The 13,647-nt window shown below is 47.2% G+C and overlaps 1 protein-coding gene across 8 annotated transcripts in view; it reads right to left on the bottom strand.

Moving 5' to 3' along the window:
- Positions 1-13,647, bottom strand: part of TOPBP1 (DNA topoisomerase II binding protein 1) — a 107,175-nt gene that overhangs the window by 90,195 nt on the left and 3,333 nt on the right. For 4 of the 8 annotated variants that reach the window (XM_077269043.1, XM_077269041.1, XM_077269038.1 and 1 more), the window contains exon 2: positions 4,923-5,012. The exons of 1 other annotated variant lie outside the window; for it this stretch is intronic. In XM_077269043.1, the coding sequence (XP_077125158.1) occupies positions 4,923-5,006 (84 nt within the window). In that variant the 5' untranslated portion in view covers positions 5,007-5,012. Of the gene's footprint in view, positions 1-4,922; positions 5,013-10,685; positions 10,778-13,647 lie in introns of all 8 variants that reach the window. 3 more of the 8 variants (XM_077269042.1, XM_077269039.1, XM_077269040.1) reach the window with 2 other exon arrangements.

The following is a 13,647-nucleotide window of genomic DNA, read 5'->3' as shown; positions in this document are numbered from 1 at the left end:
GGATTGCGGTCAGTGACGAAGTCCACTCAGGGAAACTAGGTACTCGGGGATAAACTGGGATCAGCGGCGGAGGGCTCCTGAGCTCATTTAGGTGACCGTCTTCGAATTGATCATGTGCCCTTAAGACCAGGGAATACTGGTCATGCGCCTTTAAGACCAGAGAATACTGGTCATGCGCCTTTAAGACCAGAGAATACTGGTCATGCGCCTTTAAGACCAGAGAATACTGGTCATGCGCCTTTAAGACCAGGGAATTCTGGTCATGCGCCTTTAAGACCAGGGAATACTGGTCGCGTGCCTTTAAGACCAGGGAATACTGGTCGCGTGCCTTTAGGACCAGGGAATACTGGTCGCGTGCCTTTAGGACCAGGGAATACTGGTCGCGTGCCTTTAGGACCAGGGAATACTGGTCGCGTGCCTTTAGGACCAGGGAATACTGGTCGCGTGCCTTTAGGACCAGGGAATACTGGTCGCGTGCCTTTAGGACCAGGGATTACTGGTCGTGTGCCTTTAGGACCAGGGATTACTGGTCGTGTGCCTTTAGGACCAGGGAATACTGGTCTTGTGCCTTTAGGACCAGGGAATACTGGTCATGCTCCTTTAGGACCAGGGAATACTGGTCGTGTGCCTTTAGGACCAGGGAATATTGGTCGTGTGCCTTTAAGACCAGGGAATACTGGTCGTGTGGCTTTAAGACCAGGGAATACAGGTCGTGTGGCTTTAAGATCAACTGGTCAGGTACTTCCTTACCCAGGTACTGATGTAGAGTCGTCGTGCCCCTTTAATGCGAAAACCGTCACCCCTGTGTGAGCCGGCCGGGTGGACCAAGATGGCCACCGGGAGTTGCAGAGTTGCTAAAATCTCGCAGAGAGCGAGAAGCGCCAATTCGGGAGACGGAGCCACGGACATGATGTGGGCGGAGCCTCGAGACTTCCGTGAATAGGCCCAAGCCGGGGCCTAAATTTCTGCAGGCGGCGGGCAACACCAGGGGTAGAAGTGAGGACCGTTTCTGCCAGGCGAGACGCGCCAGAAAAGCGGTCGGAGCCGCCTTAGCGCACCATAGTGCGGGCGCGGCTTCCGGGATGCGGTCTACACATTGGCCGAAGCCGGGGGGCTAAATTTTTGCAGCCAACCGGAGCGTTACCTCAGGGAGGTGGGCCACGGCGAAGTGGATATCCCGCTGCAGATGGATCCACTCACCATCGGTGTGCGTCCTGGCATGGAGCCGCCGCAGATGTGGGTTTCACTGCTGTTCTCAGGTATGGACGGTGCAGGGATAAAGGTGTAAACCTCAATCCAACCTCCGTTTGTTAGGGAGGTGGAGAGGAACCGTCCACCTCCCTGTGCCATCCGCTTTAACAGTGGTGGGACAGTGGGGGCTGCTCAGACGCCATAGAGAGGGGCCTCTGTACATCCACGGAGTTCAGTCCGGGTGGACAGGGCCAGTTGTCCGGCTGTAGGCCTGGCTCCAGGAGAGGATACATGGAGGCGACACTCCATGTGGTAGCCTTCTGCTGGTGTGGGGAGATCGGGACTCAAAGGAACCGTCGCCCATGAAGTGAGCTCAGGCATGGTTTCGGCTTCCCACGTCGCAGGAAAGGTACGGGAAGGTATACTCCGCGTGCTCGCCTGTTGATGATTCGGGGGAGATCGGAACTTTGAAAGGATCCATCGCCCCCTTCACTCCGTTAATTTACAGAAAATAAAAAATAAAAAAAACGTTGGGGCCTGAACCAGACCCAAGTGCCTCCTACAGACACTAAGCATGAACTGGTTAGCTGAGAGCCAGCAGGAGGGTGTATACTGCAGGCGAGGAGTGAACTTTCTTTGTATCACTTAGTGTCAGCCTCCTAGTGGCAGCAGCATACACCCACATCTGTGTCCCCCAATGAGGCGAAGGAGAAATGTTATTAGTACTGGCAATAATGGTGGTCTAAGCTAAAAATGCCCAGACACTGCACTCAGACAATATGCTAACATAAGAAGTGAACATGAAGTGTAAATGAAATAACCATGCTGTTAGGCAGGCTGTGGTTTGACATCTATTCAATACAAAGCCCAATATAAACAGACATGCTATAAGAGAAAAAGGGCAGCGCCAACAGGAGGTATTAAGTATATACAAGATGATATGAGTAAGTCAGACAGCCATGCTATGATTTAGCATATGCCCTCAAGAGTTGCCCTTAAAGGGAACCTGTCACCTGAATTTGGCGGGACCTTTTTTCGGTCCGATGGGCGGTGTTTTATTCACCCCTTCCTTTCCCGCTGGCTGCACGCTGGCCGCAATATTGGCTTGAAGTTGATTCGCTGTCCTAAGTAGAACACGCCTGCGCAAGGTTATCTTGCCTTGCGCACGCGCAGTATGCTTTGCCCAACTGTGGTCAAAGCCAAAAAGCAAGGCAATATTGTCTTGCGCAGGCGTGTACTCCGGAGGACAGAGAATGAACTTCAATCCAATATTGCGGCAAGCATGCAGCCAGCGGGTAAGGAAAGGGTGAATCAAACACCCGAAAACCCCGCCCATATGACCCAAAACTGGTCCCGCCAAATTCAGGTGACAGGTTCCCTTTAACTCAAAACTAAAAAACAAAGATTAAAAAACAAACACAAGACAGATTTCATCAACCAAGTTGTCATTTTATTCAGTATAATGGCGCCGACCTGACACGGTCTGTAGGTTACTGAGCACAATCCTGCTGACAGGTTCCCTTTAACCATACATCAATAGGTAAGCATACATCAGTAGGTAAGCAAATAAATTAACAGCTGTAATACCTTGAGACATGATGTACATGCACATGGGAACACAGAAGGAGATGCTGGAAGTGCCTCAATGCACGTTTCACCTGCGTGGCTTCGACAGGAGACGTGGCTAATATTAAAAAGGTGTGTAATGCAAATAGTGGTAATGGAAATAGGACAGCCAGTAGGCGTGCTACCAGCAATTTTAATCCACCCATGTGATGGGACAGCCCGGGGCGCGCCGAACATGATTAGGCCAATATTTACTAGATTGAAAGCCATCAGTCAAACCTAAAGACTGCATCCATGAAGACTATACACTGAGTTCCAAATTATTATGCATATTGGACTTAAGTGTGATAAAGATGTAATTTTTTGTTTTTCCCCAATTACCTAATGGATGGTATTGTGTCTCAGGGCTCTTTGGATCACTGAAATCAACCTCAAACACCTGTGATAATTAGTTTGCCAGGTGAGCCCAAATAAAGAAAAAACACTTAAGAAGGATGTTCCACATTATTAGGCAGCCATAGGTTTCAAGCAATATGGGAAAGAAAAAGGATCTCTCTGCTGCTGAAAAGCGTCAAATAGTGCAATGCCTTGGACAAGGTATGGAAACAGATAGTTCACAAAAACTTAAGCGATATATACACATTTGCGGCTTATACACAGCACATATGGGTTTGTGCAGATAAAGGCATAATGAGGAGTTTCTGCTATACAAATTCATCAGATTAAGAGAGTAGCTGCAAAAATACAATTACAAAGCAAAAAAAAGGGATTAGAAGCTGCTGGTGCCTCTGGAATCCTTCAAACCTAAAAGGTGTGTGATCCTTCAGAGCTGGAAGCTGTGCATAAACGTACTAGTCGGCCACCCCTAAACAGTGCTCACAAGCAATAACTGTTGCATTAGGCCCAGACATACATGAAGACTACTTTTACAATAGTCTTGTTTACTGATGAGTGTCATGCAACTCTGGATGGTCCAGATGTGTGAAGTACTGGATGGCCACCATGTCCCAACAAGGATGCCACGTCAGCAAAGAGGTGATGGAGTCATGTTTTGGGATGGAATCATGGTGAGAGCTGATGGGGTCCCTGAAGGTATGAAAATTAACTCAGTAAAGTATATAGCGTTTCGGACAGACCACTTTCTTCCATGGTACAAAAAGAAGAACCGTCCCAACCGTAGCAAAATCATCTTCATCCATGACAATGAACCATCTCATGCTGCAAACAATACCTCCGAGTTATTGGCTGCCCTGACCTCAATCCTATTAAGAACCTTTGGCATATCCTCAAGCAAAAGATTTATGAAGGTGGGTGACAGTCCACATCAAAACAGCAGCTCTGAGAGGTTATGCTGACATCCTGCATAGAGATTCAAGAAGAAACTATCCAAAAACTCACAAGTTGAATGGATGCAAAAACTGTGAAGATGAGCTTAAAGAAGGGGTCCTATGTTAATATGTAACTTGGCCTGTTAAGATATTTTTGATTTTTCAGTAAATGTGACCTCGTAATGCTTCAAATTCAACAAATGACCATTTCCAGGTCATTACAACCTATAAAATGTTTGGAAAATCTGTTGTGCATAATAATTTGGCACAGGGCATTTTGAGAGGTTTTTTTTAAGTTTAAAAAAAAATAAATAAATAAAAATACTTTTATCAATGGGAGATTTCTCCAATAAAATTTGACTTGTGCTCTACCGGTTGATGATTTGAACATTATACGGACTCATTTGCATTAACCATTTAGAGGAAAAAAAAAAATCAATTAAAAATAGCATTTGCATAATAATTTGGAATGTGGTGTACACATCCAATACTCTAAGGTGGCACAAACAGCAGCTCAATCATGCATGTCCCTTTAATAGAGATGGGAAAATAAAATTGCAGACTCCAGTCGGGTCATCGGCCAGGTCAGTAATCTGTGACTGATGAACAGGGGACCTGTGAGTTTCGATTCTTCGGCATCTCTATTGAATTGCTTGGCTGGTGTGACGACGTGTGCGCATCACGCCATAATGATGACTTGTGCCAGCCAGGCTAATCAATAGAGGAGCCAAAAATGCTAGGGGGTGAGTAGATATGCAGTGCAGACCGGTGGTCGAATAGATTCTCCCATCTCTACACTTTGGTTCCTTCAAGCCTCCCCAATCTTGGTGTTCTTACCTCATGGGCTTCATAAAAGAAATCTGTATTGTCCGGTGTCTTCACAAATTTCACAAAAAAAGGGTCACTGTCACCTTTTGCCATTATGAACTAAAAGAAAAATGATGTGAAGATATAACTGTTAACTCACTCAAAAGGCGATTTTATTGTTGACTTTTTCATTCCAAAAGCCATACCTTTCATTATCTTTCCGACAACATACAGTTAGGTCCAGAAATATTTGGACAGTGACCGAATGTTCGTGATTTGTGCTCTGCATGCCATTACTTTTAAACTAAAATTAAACAGATGCAATTGAAGTGTAGACTTTCAGGTTTCAAAATATCCTGTGAAACCTTTAGGAATAGCATCCATTTTTCTACAAAGTCTCCTCTTTTCAGGGGCTCAAAAGTAATTTGACTAATACAACGTAAAGGAAAAGAAGATAAATCCAGCTCACCGTAAAAGAAATTTTAATGTGTCCGTAGGCTGGAGAACGCTGCGTCAAAGTGTGAAGCAATCCAAAGAAGAGAGGAGAATCCAGGTCAACGGACTGTAAAATGGCTTTATCCACAAAGTGCTGAGTGGAGGATAAAACTAAACATGAGCGGTACAGCTCACATGACAGGCGGTATTCCCCGCGGTTCAGGTGACTGGACACCCTTAATCATGAAGAGGATTCCCCTCTCTTCTTTGGACAAATTAACTTCATCATACATGAAATGTTCATTTTTAATACTTTGTAGAGAATCCTTTCCAGGTAATAAATGCCTGAAGTCTGGAAGTGATGGACCTCACCGACTGCTGAGTTTCCTCCTTTGTGATGCTTTACCAGGAATTTACTGCAGCTGACTTCAGTTGTTGCTTGTGTGGATCTTTCTGCCTTAAAGGGGTATTCCCATCTCCAAAATCCTATCCCAATATGCAGTAGATGCAGTAATAATATTAATAAATACCTCAAAATTGGAAATGTAGTATAGTTTTCTGGATTCACTTTGTCTCTTTCCTCATGTGCAGGACCTTAGGTATCCATGGTTACGGCAACTGATGAAGTGACAGTTATCTAGTTGCTAGTGTTCGGAACCATGGATACCTAAGGTCCTGCAATACCTGCACATGAGGAAAGACATAGCGAATACAAAAAAACTATACTACATTTCTAATTGGAGGTGTTTGCTAATAATAATATTAATATTATTATTATTATACCCAGGGCTGTGGAGTTGGTGTCATGGAAATTGATGAGTCGGAGGTTTGGCTTACCGAGTCCACAGCCCTGATTATACCTACTACATATTGGTATAGGATCTTGAAGATGGGAATACCACTTTAAGTTTTGTCTTACACCTTCTCATACCCCACGCTTGGCCCCGATAAAACAAAAAAAATCTTATACTCGGCTCCCATGTTGGCGCCGTTCCAGCAGTGTCGGCACTCGCATTTCTGGGACACTCGTGCGGTTGTTATGACACATGATCCTGAAGCCAAATCAGTGCTGGTGTCACTGGCCCCGCAGTCGTACGAATTGAACATGAAGAGGAAGTGACAGTAGCCACAGCTCTGACGTCCTCTTCATGTTCAATTTGTACGAAGTAGGGGCCGGTGACACCAGCACTGATTGGGCGCCGAGATCACGTGTCATAACAACCGCATGAGAGTCCAAGGAACGCGAGTGCCCCCGGCACTGGAGCGGCGCTAGCACGGGAGGCGATGCATTCTTTTTTTATTTTATCAGAGCCAAACATTTAGATCAAGAAGGGGTTGTCCTAGTAGTGGACAACCCCTTTAAGAATGTAAAATGCTGCTTGATGGGGTTGAGATCTGGTGACTGACTCAGCCATTGCAGAATATTCATTTTCTTTGCCTTAAACTCCTGGGTTGCTTTCACAGTATGTTTTTGGTCATTGTTCATCTGAAGTGTGAAGCAGCGTCCAGTCAACCTTCTTGCAGTAGGGTGAATGTGGGCAGAAAGTTTAGCCCTGTACACGTCAGAATTCATCATCAACAAACACTAGTGACCCAGTGCACTAGAAGCCATGCATGCTAACACACTGCCTCCACCATGTTTTACAGAGGATGTGGTGTTCTTTGGATCATTACCTGTTCCAGGCCTTCTCCATACTCCCTACTGCTCATCATTTTGGGACAAGTTGATGATCATTTCATCTGTCCAAAGAATGCTTTTCCAGAATTGGGCTGGCTTCTTTAGATGTATTTTGGCAAAGTCTAATCTGGCCTTTCTAATTTTATGGCTGATTAATGGTTTGCACCTTGTGGTGAACTCTCTGTATTTGCTCTCATGATGTCTTCTCTTTATGGTAGACTTAGACACTGAAATACTTCCTGGAGAGTGTTGTTCATGAGTGAATGTTGTGAAGGGTTTTTTCTTCACCATGGAAGCCCATATTGATTATATAACTGTATCATGAATAGGTTTTTGTAAACAGCCAAAATGACAAAACTTGTCACTGTCCAAATATTTCTGGAGCTAATTCTAGCCGTATGAGTGCTTCTTTTTTGGAAAGCAAATTTACTATTTTTGATCATTTTATTAACTACTTTTAAAGGGAATCTGTCAGCAGATTTTGTCGCTATAAGATGCGGCCACCGCCTTTCAGGGCATATCTACAGCATTCTATAATGCAGTATATAAGCCCCCGGTCCAACCTGCAAGTGAAGAAAAATAAGTTATGTTATACTCACCTGCGGGGCGGTCCGGTCCGATGGGTGTTGCAGGACCGGGTCCGGCGCCTCCTATCTTCTTGCGACGCCGTCTTCCTGCTTCTTCATCGCTCCTTGGCATCGCGCTCCTGCACAGGTGTACTTATCTGTCCTGTTGAGGGAAGTGTAAAGTACTGCAGTGCGCAGGCACCGGGAAAGGTTAGAGAGGCCCAGCGGCTTGCGCACTGCAGTACTTTACACTTCCCTCAACAGGACAGATAAGTACACCTGTGCAGGAGCGCCGATACCAGGGAGTGATGAAGAAGCAGGAGGGCAGCGTCGCAAGAAGATGGGAGGCGCTGGTCCGGGACCTGCGACACCCATCAGACTCGACCGCCAAGTAGGGGAGTATAATAAAACTTATTTTTCTTTACTTGTAGGTCGGACAGGGGGCTTATCTACAGCATTATAGAATGCTGTAGATAAGCCCTGAAAGGCAGTGGCCTCTTATTATAGCAGCAAAATCTGCTGACAGGTTCCCTTTAAAGAGCTCAAATTTTGTGCAATACACTGAAATAGACCTGTATTTCACTATACTGGCCTATCAGCAACATATTCTTACTAAAATTAAAGCTTTGGAATCTCTTGCCCCTCTCACACATACCAAAGTCGCAAAATCAACAGACAGCCCTGGCACACCAGCCTGACCAAAGAACTGAGGCGAGTTTCCAGGGCTGCTGAGCGGAGATGGAAAAGATCCCACTCCAACAAGCACTTCATCGCATTCAAGTCCCTCACTACTTTCAAGACCACACTCGCCACAGCTAAACAAACCTACTTCTCATCTCTCATATCCTCCCTGTCTCACAACCCTAAACAGTTATTCAACACCTACAACTCTCTCCTCTGTCCCCCAGCACCTCCTCCCTCCCCACTCATCTCAGCTGAAGACTTTGCCTCATTTTTCAAGCAGAAGATTGAGAACATCAGAGATAGTTTTAGTTGACAACCCCCAGAGCCCTTCCTCCCAACTACCCAGCCCTCCACCTTCAAAACCAACTTCTCCACCATTACAGAAGATCGACTCTCCACTCTACTCTCAAGATCGCATCTCACCACTTGTGCACTTGACCCGATCCCTTCCCACTTCATCCCAAACCTCGCCAATCTTCATCCCAACTCTAACCCATCTCTTCAACCTATCACTAACAACTGGTGTTTTCACCTCAAGCTTTAAACATGCCTCAATCACACCTATCCTCAAAAAGCCCTCTCTTGACCCATCCTCTGTATCTAGCTATCGCACCTATATCACTTCTCCCCTATGCCTCAAAACTATTGGAACAACACGTCCATCTTAAACTGTTCTCCCATCTATCTTCCTGCTCCCTCTCCGACCGCTTACAATCAGGCTTCCGGTCACACCACTCCACTGAAACTGCCCTAACTAAGGTCACCAATGACCTATTAACCGCCAAGAGCAAGCAACACTACTCTATCCTCCTCCTCCTGGACCTTTCCTCTGCCTTTGACACAGTGGACCATTCCCTATTACTACAGACCCTCTCATCCCTTGGCATCACAGACTTGGCTCTATCCTGGCTCATGTCATACCTAACATTCAGCGTCTCCCACTCACACACCACCTCCTCACCTCGCCACCTATCTGTCGGAGTTCCGCAAGGTTCAGTTCTAGGGCCCCTGCTCTTCTATATTTACACTTTTGGCCTGGGACAGCTCATAGAATCTCACGGTTTTCAGCATCATCCCTATGCTGATGACATACAGATCTACATCTCTGGACCAGATATCACCACCCTACTAACCAGAATCCCTCAATGTCTATCCGCTATTTCATCCTTCTCCGCTAGATTTCTAAAAAGTAACATGGACAAAACAGAATTCATTGTCTTTCCCACATCTCACGCGACCCCCCCCCCCCCCCCCCCCCAACGAACCTATCAATTACAGTAAACGGCTGCCCACTCTCCCCAGTCCCAAAAGCTCACTGCCTCAGGGTAATCCTTGACACTGATCTCTCCTTCAAACCGCATATCTAAGCCCTTTCCATTTCCTGCCGTCTTAAACTCAAAAATATTTCACGGATCCGTACATTCCTAAACCAAGAATCTGCAAAAACCCTAGTCCATGCCCTCATCATCTCCCGTCTCGACTACTGTAACCTCCTGCTCTGTGGCCTCCCCTCTAACACTCTCGCACCCCTCCAATCTATTCTAAACTGAGCTGCCCGACTAATCCACGGCCCCTCCCCTCTGTCAATCCCTTCACTGGCTCCCCATTACCCAGAGACTCCAGTACAAAAGCCTAACCATACAAGGCCATCCACAACCTGTCTCCTCCATACATCTGTGACCTCGTCTCCCAGTACTTTCCTGCACGCAACCTCCGATCCTCACAAGATTTCTTCTCTACTCCCCTCTTATCTCCTCTTCCCACAATCGCATACAAGAATTCTCTCGCACATCACCCCTACTCTGGAACTCTCTACCACAACATATCAGACTTTCACCTACCATCGAAACCTTCAAAAAGAACCTGAAGACCTACCTCTTCCGGCAAGCCTACAACCTGCAGTAACCACCGATCGACCAAACCACTGCACAACCAGCTCTGCCCTCACCTACTGTATCCTCACCCATCCCTTGTAGATTGTGAGCCCTCGCAGGCAGGGTCCTCTCTCCTCCTGTACCAGCTGTGACTTGTATTGTTCAAGATTATTGTACATGTAAAGCGCCATGGAAAAAATGGCGCTATAAGAATATATAACAATAATAAAATGGCAGACCCGAAGCGTTACATAACAAGTGCCATGAAAATCCATCAGCATCCTGAGATTGCATTTTGGGGGTATGGGGTGGCATGTAGTCCCCTCCCTCCAGTAAACCACTTGGATGGCCAACTATTCTACTGTCCCTGACATGTTTCACTATATGATACTTACAGTGGCCAATTCTTTTGAAATATTTGTTTTCTGAAAGGTTCAGACAAAATGTGAACAGAGCCTCACATAACTCACAAAGCTCGATACCTGAACAAATAATGGCATGAGACCACCACAAGCAGCTTTAACACTGTATTGAGCATTTTTTTAATTACCGGTACCTATATTTGTGCGGTTCGGGCCACATCCGCACCCATCTGTAACAATAAGGATGCTGTCACAGGATCCTTGTGTGAGGGATCTAAATATTGAGCTTAAAAGAGAACCTGCCATTAGAATTATTAGGACAAAAACACTGCCAGCATGAATTATAGCCAGGCTGCAGGCAGGTATATTTTACTAATAAATGCTCTGGTGTTTCGGAGAAAACATAGTTAGCTGGGGATCATGGCTGGAGAAGAGACTAGTCTAATACAGTCCCAAGATGGCTTGTTCCCACCCTGCTCTAGATAATTAACAAGTCTCTATATAAGTATATACATGGGAGAGACCTGTCAATCACCTATAGAGGGGAGGGGATAAGCAGAATACTCAGGTTTCTCCATATGGTCCACAGCTGGATCTTCACACTATGTATTCTCTGAAACACTGAATGGCTTAAAGTAAAACATAGCTGGCTGCAATCATGAAACGACAAAGCCAGGCTCTAATCAAGACTGTAGATTGGGCAGCATGTATCTAAAGACAAGATCCCTTTAAAAAAAAAAACAAACAAAAAAAAAAACACTGGGTCACAATTTTATATCCTTCAAGGATCATCAAGATTTCAGTAATGGTTCCGCATAACTATGAGGTAACCCCAAGCAAAACCTGACACATACAGTACAATGCTATATAACCATATCCACTGATGACAGGATAAATATACAATACATCACATAACAGTTGTCATCCATCAGCTGCTGGGCCCTGTACACACCAGAATACACCACATCACACAGCTGTCAGCCATCAGCTGCCGGGCCCTGTACACACCAGAATACACCACATCACACAGCTGTGAGCCATCCGCTGCTGGGCCCTGTACACACCAGAATACACCACATCACACAGCTGTCAGCCATCAGCTGCTGGGCCCTGTACACACCTGAATACACCACATCACACAGCTGTCAGCCATCAGCTGCTGAATCCTGTACACACCTGAATACACCACATCACACAGCTGTCAGCCATCAGCTGCTGGGCCCTGTACACACCACATCACACAGCTGTCAGCCATCAGCTGCTGGGTCCTGTACACACCAGAATACAAATCACACAGCTGTCAGCCATCAGCTGCCGGGCCCTGTACACGCCAGAATACACCACATCACACAGCTGTCAGCCATCAGCTGCCGGGCCCTGTACACGCCAGAATACACCACATCACACAGCTGTCAGCCATCAGCTGCCGGGCCCTGTACACGCCAGAATACACCATATCACACAGCTGTCAGCCATCAGCTGCCGGGCCCTGTACACGCCAGAATACACCACATCACACAGCTGTCAGCCATCAGCTGCCGGGCCCTGTACACGCCAGAATACACCACATCACACAGCTGTCAGCCATCAGCTGCCGGGCCCTGTACACACCAGAATACACCACATCACACAGCTGTCAGCCATCAGCTGCTGGGCCCTGTACACACCAGAATACACCACATCACACAGCTGTCAGTCATCAGCTGCTGGGCCCTGTACACACCAGAATACACCACATCACACAGCTGTCAGCCATCAGCTGCTGGGCCCTGTACACACCAGAATACACCACATCACACAGCTGTCAGCCATCAGCTGCTGGGCCCTGTACACACCAGAATACACCACATCACACAGCTGTCAGCCATCAGCTGCTGGGCCCTGTACACACCAGAATACACCACATCACACAGCTGTCAGCCATCAACTGCTGGGCCCTGTACACACCACATCACACAGCTGTCAGCCATCAGCTGCTGGGCCCTGTACACACCAGAATACACCACATCACACAGCTGTCAGTCATCAGCTGCTGGGCCCTGTACACACCAGAATACACCACATCACACAGCTGTCAGCCATCAGCTGCTGGGCCCTGTACACACCAGAATACACCACATCACACAGCTGTCAGCCATCAGCTGCTGGGCCCTGTACACACCAGAATACACCACATCACACAGCTGTCAGCCATCAGCTGCTGGGCCCTGTACACACCAGAATACACCACATCACACAGCTGTCAGCCATCAACTGATGGGCCCTGTACACACCAGAATACACCACATCACACAGCTGTCAGCCATCAGCTGCTGGGCCCTGTACATGCCAGAATACACCACATCACACAGCTGTCAGCTGCTGGGCCCTGTACACACCAGAATACACCACATCACACAGATGTCAGCTGCTGGGCCCTGTACACACATCACACAGCTGTGAGCCATCCGCTGCTGGGCCCTGTACACACCAGAATACACCACATCACACAGCTGTAAGCCATCAGCTGCTGGGCCCTGTACACACCAGAATACACCACATCACACAGCTGTCAGCCATCAACTGCTGGGCCCTGTACACACCAGAATACACATCACACAACTGTCAGCCATCAGCTGCCGGGCCCTGTACACGCCAGAATACAGCACATCACACAGCTGTCAGCTGCTGGGCCCTGTACACACCAGAATACACCACATCACACAGCTGTCAGCTGCTGGGCCCTGTACACACCAGAATACACCACATCACACAGCTGTGAGCCATCCGCTGCTGGGCCCTGTACACACCAGAATACACCACATCACACAGCTGTCAGCCATCAACTGATGGGCCCTCTACATGCCAGAATACAGCACATCACACAGCTGTCAGCTGCTGGGCCCTGTACACACCAGAATACACCACATCACACAGCTGTCAGCTGTTGGGCCCTGTACATACCAGAATACACCACATCACACAGCTGTGAGCCATCCGCTGCTGGGCCCTGTACACACCAGAATACACCACATCACACAGCTGTCAGCCATCAACTGATGGGCCCTCTACATGCCAGAATACACCACATCACACAGCTGTCAGCTGCTGGGCCCTGTACACACATCACACAGCTGTGAGCCATCCGCTGCTGGGCCCTGTACACGCCAGAATACA

The sequence above is a fragment of the Ranitomeya variabilis genome, chromosome 6 (genome assembly GCF_051348905.1).
Source record: "Ranitomeya variabilis isolate aRanVar5 chromosome 6, aRanVar5.hap1, whole genome shotgun sequence".
NCBI classification, from domain to species: domain Eukaryota; kingdom Metazoa; phylum Chordata; class Amphibia; order Anura; family Dendrobatidae; genus Ranitomeya; species Ranitomeya variabilis.
The sequence above is the reverse complement of the archived record's forward strand: the minus strand, read 5'-3'. Positions and strand labels throughout refer to the sequence as shown.